The sequence below is a fragment of the Vicugna pacos genome, chromosome 9 (genome assembly GCF_048564905.1).
Source record: "Vicugna pacos chromosome 9, VicPac4, whole genome shotgun sequence".
Taxonomy (NCBI): Eukaryota; Metazoa; Chordata; class Mammalia; order Artiodactyla; family Camelidae; genus Vicugna; species Vicugna pacos.
The window spans coordinates 23,590,212-23,609,393 of NC_132995.1; the positions used below are offsets into that span (position 1 = coordinate 23,590,212).

The window sequence follows — 19,182 nt, forward strand, 5'->3', positions numbered from 1 at the left end:
AAAATGCAAATGCACTCTTGTTTTTAAGTTGTCCTATTTCAATAGATATTTATCTCTTAATTGATAGAATAATTTTTCCCAATGAATGAATTGGTGTGCATGTTTTAAAGGATAACTTACTTTTTATTTTTCTTATTGTAACAGTAATATTCATTGTAGAGAATTTAGTAAATAAGGATTAACACAGTAATAACTTCACAATGGCCTCTAATCTCACCTGGAGATACAGTTGTAAGGTTTGAAATTGAGAATTATAAGTCCTCTCAAATTTTTCTTTTTCAAGTACGTATAGGTTACTGAGATCCTCGAATTCCCATATGAATTGTAGCAGCAGATAGTCAGTTTCTGCAGAGGAGCCCGCTGGGATTGTGATCGAGACCACGTTGAATATACGGATCGCTCTGGGGAGCACTGCCATTCCAAGAGCACTTTCTTTTGATAGGGGAATGTGTGTGGAGTGTCTGTCCTGGTATTTAGGTCTTCTTTAACTTTTTTTTTCAACAATGCTTTGAGTTTACAGAGTATTATTTTACTTAATTACCTTTGCCTTTATATTGAGGACAAGTGTGCAAGGTACTGGGATCAGAAGTGTATTTGAGCCCCGCAACTTGCTGCCACCATGGACGCTGCGCTCTTGCTTCACCCGCTGTACAATCTTGCACAGAATACGACCTCAGTAACTCTCTCTTGAATGAATGATTATATGATTGTTGGATGATGCTTGAGAGTCCTTGTGATGATTTTTTTCCCCAGCCTTTCCCCAGTTCTTAACTATGCCCTTTCTCTTCCTAAACTCCAGCCTGGGTTTCAGCCTGCCTGTGGCATTGATTTTCCTTGTCTGTGGACTCTTCCTTTCACTGGTTCCCGATAATGTTACATGTGGGCTGTGGAAACTTGCTAGATGTCAAGAAAGAGCTAATCCATTGTAGGCCAGTATTTTTAGAGTTTGTTATAGTTTTATTGATTGAAATTAAATGAGGCTGCCCCCTGAGCCCTCCCATGAGCACTTTTGACCTTCCTACAGCTGATACTGCTCTAGTTGCTGCATGTGCCCTTTCCCCAGCCTTGATTTTGTAATTGAATAAGTCACCATCACTGGAGCCCTCTCTTTAAAAGATAAAGAGAACATTTGCTCCTTTTCCCTGTTTGGGGACTTCAATGAGATGAGATCCCAGATAAAGAATGGAGCCCCACCTCTTTCTGACCCCCGCTGTTTCTGTTCATTTCTTCAGGGGAAAAGAGTACAATTCAACAGTATAAAGATTGATTGTGAGCTAATGAGATAGACAAGACAACCGATCATTTATTAAATAACCTTTCATGATAGAAACAAATGTATTATACACACAAACAGCACACAAAGCACTGTAGTACCATGGTTACAATCGTGGGTCCGAGTTCGTGTCCTGCTCTGGAGAGACCAGTCCTGTGAGATGGAGAACTGGTAAGTTGGCTTAGCCTCTCCAGAACTGGTTTTCTGTCCTGCAGAGACGGGGCTCGCTAGGCGTCCCCCCCGTAGAGGTGCTGTGGGGTGTAAATGACGCGCGTGGGCAGCCTGAGCACAGCTGCTCATTCCTCGTAAGTGCAGGGTAGCATAGCTTTTGCGGTGATGGCTTTATGACCGCCCCATGTAGACTGTCAGTGCTCTGAAGGGATGCCTTGTGGTTTGGAGATGGGATTCTCACTTCTGTAAATACCCAAGTATAGTGTTATTGGGTCCTGCTGATTTCAGTCTATTCTTTAGAAAGTACATATTGTAGATATATTTTTCAAGCATGCGTGCTTTTTTTCTTTTACTATTTAAAGTTCTACCCTCTCATCTCTTGGTGTTACTTTTCATGGAATCCAGGAAACAGTCCTAAGCTACCTGCCTCTTCACACTTTTCCGTGGTGGTTTCCTTCCCTGATTAGAAGAGGGTTTTGCATAGGAAATTTTATTTTTTCCCTTTTCTTGGAGTCTCTCTCTCTGTCTGCCCATCTCTCACCTCTCAATCTGTCCATTTCTCAACCCACTGCTTCTTCTGACATGTTCCAAAACGCATTTCAGGTAGCTTACAGAAGAACAGATACCAAATAAACAGGTGAGAAAATGGGGCCCAGTTCAGACAGTGAGGCTAGGAGGCGAGCCTGTGTGAGGGTTGCAGGCGTGAGACACATGCCTCTGCCATGTGACTTATAAGATCGACAGCAGCAGTGTGCTTCAAGCTCCCAGCAGACACAGGGAAGCAGGATTTGAGGGAGATGCTTACTGGCTGTGAAATAAATAAGTGACTTAGGAGAAGCCCAGCCTTTCCAGCTACTAAGGCTTAGGAGAATATTTTGAGTGTCTTCCAAAATCAGAGTATGGCATCTTTTCTTTTTTCAGAGTTCTATGTATAGTTGGTTACATTCTGTACCTGGAAATTTCTCCAAAACTGCTTCCCACGTGAGTCCCATGGCTCGGGGATTGGGTGGTTCTGCTCATTGATGGGGGTTGGCCAGAAACAGAAAATGAGAGCCTCAAAGGGGCCTGGGATTTGTCAGTTATGTTTTGTCAGTGCTGTAGGGTTCAAGAAATGCTTTCACCGTTTCTCTCCATCTGAGGCGGCAGCGTAATCTCTTACCAGCATCAGGAGCTCAGGGCCACGGGATGGTGGGGGCTGACTGCACTGCCGTCAAGACAGCTGAGCTAGTCACTGCAGGTGTGGTTCTTTTACATACTGCATTTCATGTTCTTTACTAGAATGTTTCAACAGGGAGTTAATTAACTGAGTTAATTAACATTTAATAAATAAGATCTTTGTTGAAAAGACAGTTATAGGCAGAATATAAGCTGTGAAGTCTTTAAAAACGGTTTCATTACTGAAATTTCATTTGGGGAGATACACGGTTTATCTTATATATGGCTCTCTTTTAAAGTAACAAAGAAACAAGACAGAAAAGGCAGAGGATGATTTCTGTTCTTCCTCTCGGCTTGCAGGTGCCCTCACCCCCAGTAGCATCAATCAAGACACCAGCACTGACACTGGCCGTGCTCAGAACTGCCTCAGCCCTGAAGACACTGCTGACAAATAGAAGGGGGCCACGCCCTGTTACAGCAGGTGCTCTCACTTTGTGGGTCCTTATGTAACTTCGTGGTGTTAATCAGGATCGCCCGTCCTACATTGTGTGATGCTGCTGCTTTGTCTCCTAGTTACTTGTTTCTCTAAGTATTCTTGTATTATTCTCCAATGCATAGTACTACACACCTAAAAATGCTTTTTTTCAGATGAAAAAGAATGTGCATTTAAAATAATAACTCTGAAAAAGGGGGCAAAAAAGGCTATCCTTGTCCCGCTATTCAAAGATAATAATTAACACGTTAACGTATATTTTCATCAGTGTGGATCACCTCTGTCATAAAAAACCAGAGAGCACTCTGTGACTGTTTACTGTGTGGACACCTCCATTTTCCATTTGGCTTTTTATATGTTTTTCTACAATATTCTATCTCCTCTGGCATGATTTTTGATGACCAGTATAGCATTCTGTCTTGTGGAGGCATTGTCCATTTTACTTCGGACTTAAATAAACTTTTAAATTCCAAGTATACTTAACTGAAATACTGAAAAGAGAACTGTGGTGGTAGAGGAAGGCCCTACCTCCCTTCCCCTTATTTCTGAAGAGTAAAAACTGTTGAAAATTTGATATATATGTTTCATGACCTTTATGCCTATGACATACATATATACACACATATGAGAATTCCATGTATACGTGTGTGTATATATGCTTTATTTAAAAATGAGACCATACTATATGTTTTTCTGCAGCTCGCTTTAATCACTCAGGTGTATATCATAGACGTCCTCCCACTCCAGACTCACAAGGTCCTTTCAGATAGAGTGGAGGGGTCTCCTGATTTGCGGGTGTGGTCTCTTTCCCACGCACACCTTTGGTGAGAGAATGCTGTGGACAAGGCCCTGGACCACGGCAAAACGCCGGCTCCCTCATTGCTCGCAGCTCGTCGTGATTTAACGCATCATTGTCTTGATGGTGGACAGTTAAGTTTTCTCCATTTTCCACTGTCAGAAAGGATATTTGACTGGCATCCTTCTTGTACAGACATTCCTGTGATCTTTTATGAGTATTCCTTTAGTTAAGGCTTCTGGAAATTTAGTCCCTGGATGTGACATTTACATTCATCACAGACTCCATTCAAGTAACTCTAGAAATTCCTTCCATAGGGGAATGAAAAGATGCACAATTACTTATGTAACCAATTCTCTATTGCTGGATATGATTTCACTTCAGTTTTTCTTCCCACCATTGTAAACAGTGCTGTGTAAATGCCCTGATGGGTACATCTTTTTGGACTAAATTTGTTTTTTCCTAGAGGAAACGATTCGTAGAAGTGGTGTTGAGTCAGTGTGTACGTACGTTTTTCAGAGTTTACATATCCATTGACATGTCGTCCTCTGAAAATGTCGCTCATGGTTTCTTCTCCCACAGATGGACACTAGATAGAATATCTTTTAAAAATATTTGCCAATATGATGAGCAAAAGTGCTTTTTCATTGTTTTAGTTTGCATTTGATGACCAGTGAGGTATTGAGCATTTTTCACTCATTAGCCATTTGACTTTTTTAAAATGAATGATTCCTTTTATCCTTTGCACACATTTAAGTGGGGGAGCTTCTTGTTGCTTTGTGACAGCTCTTTGTATGTTATGAACATTAACTTTTTGTCTTCAACAACATGTATCACAGAGCTTTTTCTTGTCATTTCTTGCCTTTCATTTTGTTTAGGAGGATTTTAATTTTGGTAGTGTCTCAAAATATTCTTATGATAATAAATGTATTCCTTATGTATTTTATCTCTGAAATTATTCTTAAAAATAATTTCTTATACTGGAATAAATCTCCTCTGTAGGTTTTTTTTAATCTCTAAGATGGAGATGATAATAGTACTTGTTAATGTAAGGGTAAGTTGAGTTAATAAGAACAAAGTGTTGTATTTGCTGTTATTAGTACTTTTTTATATTTACATCACTGTCTGTAAATTATCTTGTGGTCCTTATGAGAGGAATAGTATTTATTCTTTCTAGGTGATTGTCTGATTGTCTCAGGACAATTACTGAAGTCATACTTTTCTCTTTGATTTGAAATCCCACCTTTACAAAATACTTATGTACACTAGAGTCTCTTTTTGAGCTCATGGTTCCCTTCTGTCAATCTGCCTTTCTTACTCCAGCACCATAACTTACATATTGTAAAAATTTATTTAACAATTGGCAGTCTGAATTTTTTTTCATTCTTTTCTTCCATCCCAAATTTTCTTGTCTAGTATTATGATTTTATTATTCCTGAAGAATTCCAAAATATTTTGTTCAAGTTAAAAAAAAATCAGATTGGAGTTGTCATGGGAGTTTTCAGTAAGTTTTGAATTATTCTGATGAGAACTTACATCTTTACAAAACTGCTTTCCTCCATGCAATTTGTTGATGTCTCTACATTCTCACCTCTTACTTTACCCCTCAGTACAGCCCTGAAGTTTCTCCATTTAGAACATGGGCATTATTTTTTAACTTATTCCAGATTATAGTTTATGTTTTTGTCAATTTTGTAAGTGAAAATTTTTTGCTATTATATTTTTAAACGCTTAAAACTGAAATTTAGAAAGGAAGATTCGGTTTGTAAATACTCACTTTGTAATTTGTCATTTAAAATTGTAAGTATTAAGTAGTTGTTCCAGAATCCTTTCTTTTTTGTTTTTAAAAATTTGTGTCGAAGATTCTCAAAATGTTCATAGCTAAGTAGTATAGGTGGGGAGACAGATGGAGAGAGGTAGTGTGGCTCATGTACAAACTGTGAGCAGTTTCATGGCTGCCTTTAGGCTGGAGAAACCACAGAAGAGCCCAGGTTAGACAAGGAATGGCTTTGTATGCACTTGAAAGCTAGCTTTCCTGCCTGTATGGTGAAGCCTGGTGGGCGTGGCAGGTAGATGATCAAGGTCTGATCAAGGTCATTTGCTGCACAGAGCGCTGTGTCTGTGAGAAATGGTGACCATTGCCATGGCAAATGCTTGGTGCCAGGAACAATGCAGGGGAGCTGGGGAGCCTGTGTTAAGGATTTTCCAGTCCTGGGAGTGGGAAGATCAGACTCTGCATTCAGATCTGAGTTTGAATTAATCCTCTTTAGTTTACTGGACCTCTGACTTTTGTCAAGTTATGCATCCTGTTTGAACTCCTGCTTTGTTGTTTCTCAAAACAGAAGAATTACAGCCTGCTGCTAGAGTGTTTGATCAGGGTAAATGATTTGTGTCTATAAGATGCCACGTACAGTCACAAGCTCAGTGAGCAATGAGCTGTCCCCTCTTCTCCTGCAACTCAGTGCTCGATAAGTCATCAGCAGAAAGCGAGTCCCTAATTTGTATGTGGTGCAAGGAAGAACAAAACTAACGTCTTGCCTTTCCCTGGCAGTATTCTTACTTCTTTGCTTCATGTACCTCTTTCCTCCTTCACTCTCCCCTTTCACCTCCTCCACCAAGAGCCCGAGACTCTCTCAGAACACTAGATTCAAATTATTTAAATGTTGGCTCATTCCCATGAAATGACAGTGACTTAAAAAAACTGTACACATCCCAGAATTCATTGTATTTGATTTACACACACACACACGTGCACACACACACACACACACATCAGGCTACCTCCCATTTACTGAGGGAGAAGGGCCACTTTTTCTGAGTTTTCATTTACTCAGCGTGAGAGCAGTCTCTTAAGCAGAATTTCACCTGGCTTCGTGCATGGTTTTTTAAATTGGATTTCTGCTTTTTGTCCATAAACATATTCTCCTATTAGAAGACAGGAAGTGGAGACATAGATATTCTGCTGAGATATTGGTGTTATCATATTTGAGTTTTAATGGACATAAGGCGGCATAGAGTCATACATTATTATGGATGAGAATCCATGATGATGTAACTTGGACAAGAATCTGGGTCTCCTGCCATCGTGTCCATGCGGGTGAAGAGGCAACTGGGTGGGGGATGGCAGGGAACCTTCTTGCTTGAGTTCCAGGTTCTTGTTAGTTTTCATTGCTCAGCTGCCTTTAGTTTATGTCCATGAGGCCTCTCATGGGAAGGTCACTATGTCCTGAGAGACTGAGTTACTAATCAGCAGAAAGCTCTGGACCCACTCATATTTTCCAGAGTTTTTCTGCTGACCTGCTGACACTTTATATAAATGAGACCTAACAAACCACTGGATATAAAATCCTTATTGTTATCATTTGCCCTCGAGTTCCATAGGAATGGGGTGCTGTCTCAGGCTGTCTAAGGCTAGATCTGAACAAAGATAGGGTGATAGGCTCTGCTGCTGGACCCTCCCCAGTCGAATGGGATTTCCACCTTAGTTTTTAGAATCAGGCAGATGAGTTCAAATCTTGTCTTTACCAGTTATTAGCTTTGTGACCTTGGGGAAATAACTACTTTTTTGGTTCCAATTTTCTTTATCTGTAAATAAGTTCAGTATTTATTTTAGGGTTTTTGTTTTAGAATTGAATGTGCTAATTCCCTAATTTATTCCTAAAATACTGATCACATGGTTCTATGCTGGTGCCTTAGTAGTTGATTGCTAAGGGACTCAACAGTGAGAATGGGGATGGGGCCCCCTGGATCATACAGCTTATATTCCAGGATATGCTTGTAAAAGACAAGATTGCAGTGGATTTTTAGTAAATGTCCATTCCTTTCCTAATCCCCATTGATTGTGTATATATCTTTATACTAATATATGAACAATTTTTTTTGCAGTTTAAATCTCTTTGTAGTATTTAAAGAATGTAGCTATAACAAAAATACGTGAAATAAAATGACTTGACTTTTATTTTCCTTTCAATAAGCAAAACAAAATAAAATAGAAAAGAAAAGAAAAAGTATTGAAGGAGTAGAAATAATTTTATTTCCGTGGAATCAACTCCCTATGTTAGGTTTTTCTATTGTGTTGTTCAACATCATATAAAATTGACAGGTTGTGACTTCAGTGTTGATAGCTAGGTGAGTATAGTTTCTTTTTGTGGTTGTCTTTGATGAATTATTTGCACTAGATCATAAATGATGTGCATGTTACATATTGGAAACGAGGAAACATTGGAGACATACTACCTCCAATGCAGTCATTTTGTTACCGAGTCCAAACTCGTTCTGCTCGCCGCATGACAGGCCAATAAACCGGGAGATGAGGTGTTGGAGCAAGGAATAGTGACTTCACTTGCAATGCTGGCAGACCCAGAAGACGGCAGACTGATGTCCTGGAGAACTATCTTCCCCAAGTAAGAATTCAGTCTCCTTTTATACTAAAAAGGGGGGGGGGGTTGTGGTTGGTTGTTGCATACTTCTTGCTTTATGAATTGTTTGTCCTTTGAATCCGCTGTTCTTGCAGCTGTCCATGTGGATCAAATCATGGTACCCCTGTAAAACCTCCAAAAAAACAAAGGCTATTCTCTATTATGCAACTTGCCATCTCTACAGAAGTGCAGATGAGCTAACATTTTTAAAGATCAGAGCCAGGAGAATAGGCTTTCCTGCAGATTTCAGGCTAAAGGCAACTTTCTTTTTCAAATGGTGCAGAGCTACCAAGTCTGAGCCTAGGAAACAGGGCACAGGTTTAAACTCAAAGGAACAGATTTAACATAGGGTAAAAACTGTTACATTTTATTACAATTCCGTTTCCAGCTTCATAGATAATATTAGTAAGAAATATGAGCAATTTTGTATTTTTGCTTCTTAATAACCGATAAGTGTACCAACTATATTTTGTGAGCAGGGATGCTGTGCAGGCATTGGGGTGACAGCAAACTCTTGTAGGGGGTGGCCGACCCTGCAACATCTCTGATGCCCCGTGAGTGTTGGTGAGGGTCCCCGTAGCCAGGGGCTCTCTTCAGGAACCAGCATATGGGCATTGACCTCTGGAGACCTCTTTTTCGGCTGCAGGAATTTTTTCAGATATTGAGATTGAAAAATCACTCCAGCTGGGAATAATTAGGGAAAAAAAAGAAAAGGAAAAGGGTTTGGAGTAGAGTAGAAGAGTAGGACTTAAGATCACGGAGCCTGAGTGCTTGGCAGCGGGGCCTCGGGAGAGAGGGGAGCAGAGGTGGGGAGGGGCCTGGCTCCGGAACCAGCTCCTGTAATTGTCCCTGCACGCAAGCCACATAGCTTTAAATTGGCCTGGGCCACCTCTCTGGGCTGGATATCACCCTGGGCAGAACCGTGGTATCTGTAAAGTAAAATGACTTCACAACTATTGCACAGAGCTGCAGGTGTAAGAGAGCCTAAGCCTGTCTCAGAGTGCAGGGGACAAGCGGAAAGGAATGGCAAAATTTCCACTGACAATTGAAATTTTGTTAAATAGCCTGCTACAGTTGTTTGCATCACTTGAATGAATGCAGGCATATTTCTGTGGGCATTTATAGGTTCACTGAACCCCACCAGCCCCTCTTGCCCCCATCGGAGATGGGCTTTCTCAAGCACAGTGCCCCTCCTGCTTGGGTGGAAAACGCTGCTGGTCCTTGCCTGGGGCCGGGCTGCTGCAGGGCACTGAATCCCCGAGGCACGGCCTGTGAGACACGACAGGAACATCTCTGCTCTTGACTGGGTGCCTCCGTTTCCCCTGCAGTGTAAAAATGCCGGTGACTGAGTTAGAAGCATGCTTCCAAGCTGTCCATGTCCTTGGCATCCAGAAGCGGAGCCTGGAAGCTTTTGAATTTATCCAGAATGCGGTTTACATTCACCTTCAGCAGGTGAGTGTATGTCCTTACACAAGTGGAGGAATTACTGCAGTTTTCCTGGAACTTTCTCACTACAAGTCCATTTGATTTTTCTGTGCTAGGATTCAGTATGGCCTGCTAAAAACTCTGGAGTGAGATCTTGAAACCCTGATGAAGAGCATTATTTATTTCATTTCTCTATATGATACTCTTTTACTTTTAAAATTCAGAATTTTTGGTTGTTTCAAAAATTTTTTGGGGGGGTTGGAGAATCATGTTTACTCTTACCATCTTTGCAACCCGTTGCTTTGTGCCTCTCACCTGTCTTCTGTCACTTGTGAGGCGGTTCCATTTGTGACCCTGTCCGGGTTGTTCATGTTATAAAACATAAAGCCTGTAAAAGTACAGTCCCTTTTCCTCCGAAGACATTCCACAAATACTCCTTTAACCTGGGTGTGGTTTTAAGAAGACAGAATCTTTAGAACATGTCCTTGCAGGTTGCTAGTGCAAAATCCCAAAATCAATAGTCTAGCTCAACATCTAAAATCTTTCTAATTTACCTTGGAATTGTATGGATAAGTGAAGCAGTTTGCTAAGAACTCAGACCAGGTTTAGAATACAGGTTGGTGTAGCTCAGCAGGTCCTCCCAAGCTGATGCTCTGCCAGAGGGCGGGGCCGAGGGGAGAGGGCGGGTCCTGCCCTCCCTGAGGTGACAATTTCATGGCAAAGACTTTCACCTGGTGAAGAACTTGGAGTTTCTTCTAAGAAGAATGGGTCTTAAAAGAGTCCAAAAAGCGCGGGAGTGGCACAGTCCCATTTGTCTCAAGAAGGGGAGAGCGGCTGTGGGGCCACTTAGGAGACTCGTGAGTCCAGGTGGGCAGTGTTGGTGGCTTCCACTTGAGCGGTGGGATGGTCAGTGTTTAAAAGCGAACATATTGAAGGCATGTTTAGATGGTAAAAAGGAAAGGATGAAGGCTGGCTGTGAATGCAGGATGGAGTAAGGCCCAGGTTTCTGGGTGGATTAATGAGGTAAATGATGGTCCTTCTGTGCTCTGAGGAGGGAAAGCTGCAGAGGGAGTTCTGCGGAAAACTGATGAGTTCAGCTGTGGGTAAAGTGAAAGGTTGTTAGATGTGTGGTCTGGGAGCTCAGGTGAGAGCCAGTAGTGAGTAGAGGGAGGTGAGAGGGACTTTCAAATAATTTTGTATTGTGAACATACAAATAAGTATGAGTAATGACACATTTAACACCTCTATATTCTGGATTTAAAGCCCAGTAACATTTTGCTATACTGACTGCAGAGGTTCTTAATATTTTTTAATAGAAATAAGTAGAAACAAAATAGTGGAGTTAGTGAGCATCTTAGAGTAGATGTGTGTCCTTGTATGTATTTTTATACCTCATCTGTTTATAACCATAATCTACAAAAAGTTATCTTGCTTAGCATAAGTGTTAAACACAGGGACGTGACACACATTGTTGGGGGTTGAAGCTGATCTTCTCGGGCAAATTATGGACCCTGTCTTTGCCTTAGTTGCATCGTCTGTGACTGCCCCAGGGCCCCTCATCACAGCTGATTTCCTAGAGTAGATGTTGGGAGGGAGGCTGCTGAAGGGAGTAAGAGGTGGCAACTGCTAGGGATATTGAAGAGAGACAAAAACAGATTAAAGCCGATAAACTGAGTACAAATACCCTCTAAATAGAAGGAATCCTGCAGTGTTTTGAGCCGCTTATCATAAGGGAAAGAAAATCACGTGGATCCAAAGCTCTTGAGCATATGAGTATTGTGGGTGGGAGGGTGTCATTATAAAAGTGTTGAGAAAAGGCCTCTTTGTTTTCCTTGACATTACCAGTAAGGATGGGAAGCAGAAGCGAAACCCTCTGCTTCACAGTTGAAGGTGCTGTTTTGTGCGAAACTGACCAAAGTTTGGAAACCAGTCATCAGCGATGCTGGCAAATGAAGAGGCTTCTGGATTGGGTGGGGCACTTGCTGTGACTTCCAGGTGACCTGCTGGCTGGGGGCTGTGTGGCGGGCAGTAGTTTTGCAGGGTAGCCCGGGCATAATCCCTAGCTCTGATGCTGCTGGTCTGATTAACAGACCTGGGCGCACACTGTCCTAATGGGGCAGCTTGGGATGTGGCCCTGCCGTGCTGAGAGCGAGAAGAGGGCTCCCCTGAGGAGGTGTCCCTGCGGAGAGTGGAAACGTACTCCTGCAGGGGAGGAAGAGCCTCTGAGCAGCGGGCCGGATGCACAGGCAAGACCAGCATGAGCACTGATGTTTCCGGGAGCCGGAAGTCATACAGTGGCCCAAACGGCCTTGTTCCTGAGAGACTGGAGGAAATAGATGCTGAAAAGGCAGGCTAGGGTCAGACCCTGTGGTGGGTTATGAGTGACAGGAGAGGATTGTTCAGGCAAGCATGAGACAACCCTGTGGGCGTCCCAGCTGGGGCGTCACGCTGAAGGGAAGAGCAGAGTTATAGACTTTGCCACTTATTAGCTGTGTGACTTTGAGCAATATCACCCCACCTCTCTCTATATATATCTTCATCTGTAAAGTGACACAGTGACAAGGTCGTGTCATCAGAAGTATTAGCTTAGCTCTGATCCTCTTTGTCGACTCCTGTCAGTGCTTCCCTGCAAGGTTCTGCAACGGCTGCTTTTACCCTGAGACGGGAGGGCATAGAGGGACACTGTAATACCCGAGGGCAGGAAGGGGTTGCTTTAAAAGCAGACATGTAACAGCCTGCAGCTGCAGACCTGCAGGCAGTTTGGTTGACGGTCCTTGAGAGGACTTTGGAGGCCTTAGCGTCGTCTTAAGTCTTGTTTCCCCTTGGGGACCGGATTTGCCTTTGGGGATTGATGTTGAAGATTTGAGCTTCTGCAAAGCTGTTTTCAGAGATGTGTATATACGTAAAATATCATATAAAATAAAATGATTTATTTAACGTGTGCGAATTTGTAGCTGTTAGGAACAACTCTGTTGGCCTGGTCTCCACGGAGGACACCAAGGGTCAGCAGAGCGTGCAGGAGGGCAGGCAGCCTGCAGTGCTTCTGCGGGGTGTTCTCCCCAGCAGGGCGCTCTGCTGAGTTGAGTCTTCTACGAGTTTTGTTGCCAGAGGAGCAGACAGCAAATTAATGAGTTCTAGAGGGATTGTATAATGACAGGAAGAAATAGGAACCCGGAGATTTTCCGGACTAAAACACGCTTTGGTTCCTGATTCAGTGTGTTCCATTACAGAATTGATGAGTTGTGTCTATTCTGGTACGTCATTGAAATAAACGTTCAGCCTATATGTTAAGGGCTTTGTTTTATTTGGCTGGAGGACTCGAGCCGGGATGACAGCCTCTCAGATCACTCTGAGGGACTGCTCCCAAGAGGTAGGGGAGGAGCTAGGATATATAGAAGCTTACAACAAAGACCAGGTAATTGGAACAATAAAATATTGCTTGTTATCTAAAGAAAACCAGATATCTCAAGTTCAAGTATTTACTGCTTTTCTATGTATGGTGAGAAGCAAACATTTGGGTCATTGAATTCATTCCTTTGGCAAGCCCCTGGCTATCTAGGGCCAGTATCCTGTCCTTTCTTACTCTGAGTCTGCTCAGAGGGCACCACTGTGAGTGGCTGAGAGGCCGGGCTGTAGGCATGTACTCGCTGGGGGTTGGCAGCAGCCGCTGATGACTCGGATTCAGCATTCTTTGTTTACTGTCATGGTTGCAGTATTTTCATGCACATTGTAGTATTTTCATTCACAGTGCTCCCACTTGGTCCTAAATTTGACCAATATTTTGAGAGAAATTTCATGACCAATTTTGTCCCACGGTGCTAGGATGGCTCATTCCTAGTTCAGGTGAAGAATCTTCTAAGTTGCCATTCAAGGTGTAAGTTTTTTTTTGTCAGGCCCTGTTGATACTAAAAGTTCTCTGGATCACCTGTCTTACTAGTCTATTATGATACAGAAAGTGTTTACCCATCTTTGCTCATTCCCATACCTAGAATCACACTATTATATTTATTTTATTCAGGGTTATAAATTTTATCTGTTTCTTCAAGATGTTTAGCCATCATCAATCTTGTGGGCCTAGTTACACATTGGGAAATGTAACAGACAACAATTTTATAAAATAGACAGGATATAAGTAATACAGCTAGTAACGTTAATAAAGTCACGAGTAAGAATTTAATAGTCGAGAAGTTGTATTTTTGGGTTAAAATTTTGCTTGTGTTTCTGAGTTTGATCCTATGAGAAAGTTCATATTTATGGTCAGGGTCAGAGCAGGTATTAATTGGCCAGTTGAAATCTCCCACCTTGTAAGATCAACAGTGGCCTAAACAGAACTATAAATTCTTTTTAGAATAACGTTTCTGAGGGCTATCTAATTAGAGCCTTGGAGTAGGGAAACCCACCAAGGTAACACAGAAGTACTAGACATAGGTAATTTATCATAAACTTAACAAGTGGAGTAGATCATAATCAAAGGTTGGAGAAATTATCAAAGTAATTGGTATACAGTCCTGGTCCGGTGTCTTGGGTCAGCTGTCTAGCTCAGATGTCGTCTTCTTCTCATCCTGGTCTGGTAGCTTTTTCTCCATTTGGGCATTGTTTTAAGGTGAGCAGCACTCGATAGGCCAGTGCACTGCAGGGGATGTTTCAGATAGGAAATGAATCCGAGACTCCGTTTCCTTCAGCTTTGGTGTGTATGGTCTGGTAAAGAGTACCTGAAAAAGGGTCCTTCCATTCAGGTTGGAGACAGTTCTTTAAGTCATGCCTGTTGCAGTATGTATAATCCCCTGGCTGCAGGTCATGGGGCATTGGAACTTTACCCAAGGATAGATTTCTGAGCTTCAGAAACAAACCTAGAGTATCCTTTTCATAATTCAATTAAACCGTACAGTAATGTGACATAACAGCAAGGAATGATCTGGGAAGTGTCTTAGTAAATATGGACCTCAATTAACAAAACTAGAATTTAATATCCACTAAAATATAATTTATTTTCTCTCTTAAGTTACCCTCAGTTTTCTCAAATATAGCCAAATCAAGATTAATTTTTTACAAGTTAAGTCTGATTATTTGATCATATAGGCTTTTTTAAATTGGCTGTGTTGGAAGTTTTAATACGGAGTCTCAGGGTAGAATGTTAAGGTTTGCTAAGGCCAAGAAAGACACGTCAAGGCTTTTCATGGGTTTCTGCCTTACAGATTTAGGTAAATTCTTTTCTCTTTAAAATCCTTAAAATATCTTTATACTCTTATATCTGTTAGGAGATGATCTCCCTAATTTGTTTGATAGAGCCACTGGGGACCTAAGTGTTTTTAGTCTCTTGAGGGATCAGATAGAGAGAAAAGATAAGTGTTCCAAGTGTGATTACATAGGTATAATTTATCAAATTGCTGTGAACCATAACTAGCTTAAGGAGAAGAGATTCTTTACGTCTGGGAAACAGGTTAAAAGCCAGTAGCATTTCAAACAATATCAAAAATTATAACCATATTCAGCAGGTTAATCAGTCCCATGTAACTAATTCTTTTAATGAGAGTTTTCATTAGAACTTTAAAATGTCTTACCCAGTTTAGTTCAGTGCTATAGTGTGAAATTTATTAGGAATCAGTAAATCTCCTTGAAGAGAAAGCATTTTGCAAAACCATCAGAAGAAAACAATTAACTGTCTATAAATGACAAAAGATTTAAAAGCATGGTTAAACACCGTTACACTATAATCAATAAAGAAATCTGTTCACTATACCCATAATTATCACTGGTAACATTTCAGATATACCAGAATTTTAGGGAGTCCATATAATTTCTACAATATCTATATTAATAATATTGTCTCATTCAATATAACCTTAGAAGTTTTATGATTCATTTGACAATTCCATGTTATTTAAAATGCCAAATGAAACTTTATAATTAAAAATCTCTCTTTGGGATGTTTCAGGGGCCTTCTGTAGCATCCCAAACTTAACTGGAGATTAAAAGAATTTTAATTAATTAAATTAATTTTTATTTAATTAATTAGAATTTTATATTTGGGGAGCTTTTTGAAAGATTTCAGAACACTTGATCAGATAAACATATAGATCACTGTAAAGTAGTACTAATTCATTAACAAGAAAATACGTCAAAGGTAAAGGCAGAACAGATCAGCTAAGTGGTATAAGAAGTTTTACAATCTGTTACTGAAGGAGGATTAACATTTTAAGAAATTTTTTTCCTCTTAACAGAGAGAAAAACAATTCTAATCTTGTACCAGCTTACTTCTAAGATTCATTTACGTTGCCCAATTTGTTTCTAAACTTAGCCAATTCTGACCATGTATAAAACTCTTCCCTCAGGGTTCCTTTTCCACAAGCCTTCCACAGCTTTCTATACTTATATTAGTGTGTCCCTTATTTTTCTTCTATTCAGAAGTAACCAGGTTCAGGAGAAAGTCACTATTTTTCATTAACAAAATATAATTCCATTCTTATATCTTCCTTTACGCATTTATATTACTTTCCTAGGATACTGAGATCATTCCCTTACTAATAGAGACTATTTCAGTGTGGCACCAACCATTTATTAATATTTCTATATACCTTTAGTTTCACTGTAAGAGGAAGTTAAATGTTAAGTAATTCGTATTTCAATGTTATTTTATCTGAAAATGGCATAGCTATTTAATAAAATCTTGTCATTTTACTTAATTTAGCACAACACTAGAATTTAAAGATACCAAACACTTAGAGATTATCTTAAACATACATTTTAAAAATATATTTTAAATATTTACCCAAAGCTCTCATCTCATTTGCATTTAATTTACTTAAAATTTTACCACAGCACATTACTTTTATTTTTTTTTGACAAATCTGCAACAGATATAACAGGATCTTATTTGACTTTCATTAAACCTAGGTACAGTAAAGGTATTATACATAATATTGATGACTTTAAAGATGTCTATATTAATTAGAACATACTTAAACTAAACAATATCAAATATTATCTTAATATTGAATATTTTCCATTTCACATGACGCTGAAAGTCAATTTGTTCAGTTGTTATTTTAAAAATACTTAATGTTTAAGCTCTTATATTTTTACGTCAATTAAGCAGAGCTCTATGACTTTGAATTTTTTTTCTTTAGCAGTAGAAATATCTCACTTCTATAATGTGTACACAGGCTTATAATCAGAAAAAAGCTAGAGATCTCATAGCTTCACTTTAAAACTTACTTATAAGATAGGTATAATAATAGTTGGAGTAAGCTGAATTTGCTTGCTCAAATCATTAAGGCTTACTATTTATGAAACAGACAGTTAAAATTTCTTCACAATGTCTGAAGGACCCTTCAGAGTTCTGAGTTCTAATATGCCAAAAATTTCTTGGCCTTAAGGTTTATTTCGTTGAGCTAATTAGACTCAGTCCTAGGTCACTGTTTGTTGTATTTATATTTCTGATGTGCAAGACAAAGACACTGTCTTCCAGGTCCCCAGAGAACTGCTCTCTCACCCAGGCCGTATTTTATCTCCTTAAATGGCATTTTTGTATCAGTGAGAAGAGCTGTAAACAAAGAATTCCATGTTTTAAAACTTTAAGGCTTACTTAAATATGTCTTCCAAAACTTGCATAAGGCATTTAGTAAGATCTCTTTTCCTTGTGTTATAAGTTAAACCCAGGGTAAACCTGTATTTTTTTATTAGCCACTCAAATTAGTTTTTAGTTTTACATTATATTGGACGGCTTATGTAACTATATTGGTTTATTTTAATTTGTTCAATTAATATTTTCAGAGGGACAGATATGTGCCTAGCCTTATAATACCAAGAAGGGGAAGTGTTTTTCCTCTTAAACATATGTATCCCACAACACAAGCAAAAGTTTTGTATAAAGACCATTTAAATATACCAATTTCACAAACTTTTATCTCAATTTTATTAAATCTTATACCTTTAATTTTTATATTTATTAAGTTTAATCAATAATTCTTATTTCTAGAAGGAGTGCCAGAAACCTTTTTTTGTGTGTGTGTGCATTGTATATAATTTTATAGAAGTCTCTAGGATGCCCAAGATTCAGCCAAAGAGCTTAGGCACTTGTCAGTTTTTAATTTCATTAATTGGTCTGTTATCCCAATTATTGATCAAGTATTTCAGTCTATATATACATATATTTCAAACTGTGGTAAGTAAAATGGGCTTGTTTGAACTTTAATCTTGGGGGGGAGTAGGTGAACTCTTTGGCCCTTTTTTTTTTAACTTTACGTTGTGTAGTATCAAAACCCTGTATGTAAATCCAAAAATGTCCATTTTATTTATTTGATTCAAAATAACCATATAAAAATATTTATCCTTTTGGGATAAGCCACTTATTTTTTTTTCGACATTTTTACAATCATTTTTCCAGTTATTCAACCTAATTAACATTAATTATTCTAAGTTTTTATTAGCATATCTAGAAACATTTATCAGAAAGGAAAACACAAACGTAGCTTTTCAAACCAGTTTTATTTTTTTAACTAAGTTCTTAGGTTAACCATTAGATATATTTTTCTACATTTAAACTTGATTTTAATAGAAACCATAAAACAACTGTTTATAATGAGATCTCTTTAAACTTTCACCAATTAAAAAGTTTTTCCAAATTAAAAAATCCATCATATGGCCGTCAATTTATATACAAATATAATATATATATAGTGATTTTAAACCAATAAGATGAAGAGGCCCTTCCACATGAGAGTCGGGGTGTTGCCTAAATAAAATTCAAAGGTTTACTCTCCAAAAGCTAAAAGCCTTTGTGGTCCAGGCTGATGCAGCAAAGTTTAAGATGGCAAAATATCTGAAAATTGGTACAATCAAAGAATTGCTTAGAATCCCAATTTATTTGCGTGGCCACCATATGTACACAATACTTGAAACTTTTGTATGGTGGAGTCCAAGGTTTCCTTTAAAAAATAAACTAAACATACATATACATACATACACACACTTAAAACACCCAGAGAAAGATAAAACATTTACATTTCAAGGACACAGGAAGAGAAATCCAAGTTACCCCTAAAGGGGATTTTGTTTTTATAAGTTCAGAATTCCAAAAAATGTTTTTATCAGGCCTGGTTAGTTATTTTCAGAGTGAGTTTTTTTTTTTTTCTTATTCCCGATTAATGTTGTAAATTTTGTATGTACATAAACCTGGCTGGGGTAATAGTTGGAGACTGGCAATCTGTCATTTCTTTTTCTTTTCTTTTCTGTTCTTTATTTTTTTTTTTTTTGAAAGTTCTATTCCCCATTGTAAGGTCGGGTTCTCAGAATAAATTTGCTAGTAAGATTTCCCACAGGGACAACTCTGTGTCATGAAGTCTTTGTGTCTACCACTCCTGGAAGATTCTCTGTCACCCGAGAAAGCTGTTACCAGCCAGGAGGATGGTCCGAATTTTGGAGTTGAAAGTTTCCTCATAAGAGTTTTACT

The 19,182-nt window shown here is 39.3% G+C and overlaps 1 protein-coding gene across 1 annotated transcript in view; it reads left to right on the top strand.

Annotated features, from left to right (window-relative positions):
* Positions 1-19,182, top strand: part of LOC140698395 (uncharacterized) — a 66,253-nt gene that overhangs the window by 26,894 nt on the left and 20,177 nt on the right. Inside the window, exons 6-9 of the mRNA XM_072968734.1 lie at positions 2,538-2,681; positions 2,960-3,080; positions 8,182-8,291; positions 9,635-9,758. Of these exons, the coding sequence (XP_072824835.1) occupies positions 8,236-8,291; positions 9,635-9,758 (180 nt within the window). The 5' untranslated portion in view covers positions 2,538-2,681; positions 2,960-3,080; positions 8,182-8,235. The remainder of the gene's footprint in view (positions 1-2,537; positions 2,682-2,959; positions 3,081-8,181; positions 8,292-9,634; positions 9,759-19,182) is intronic.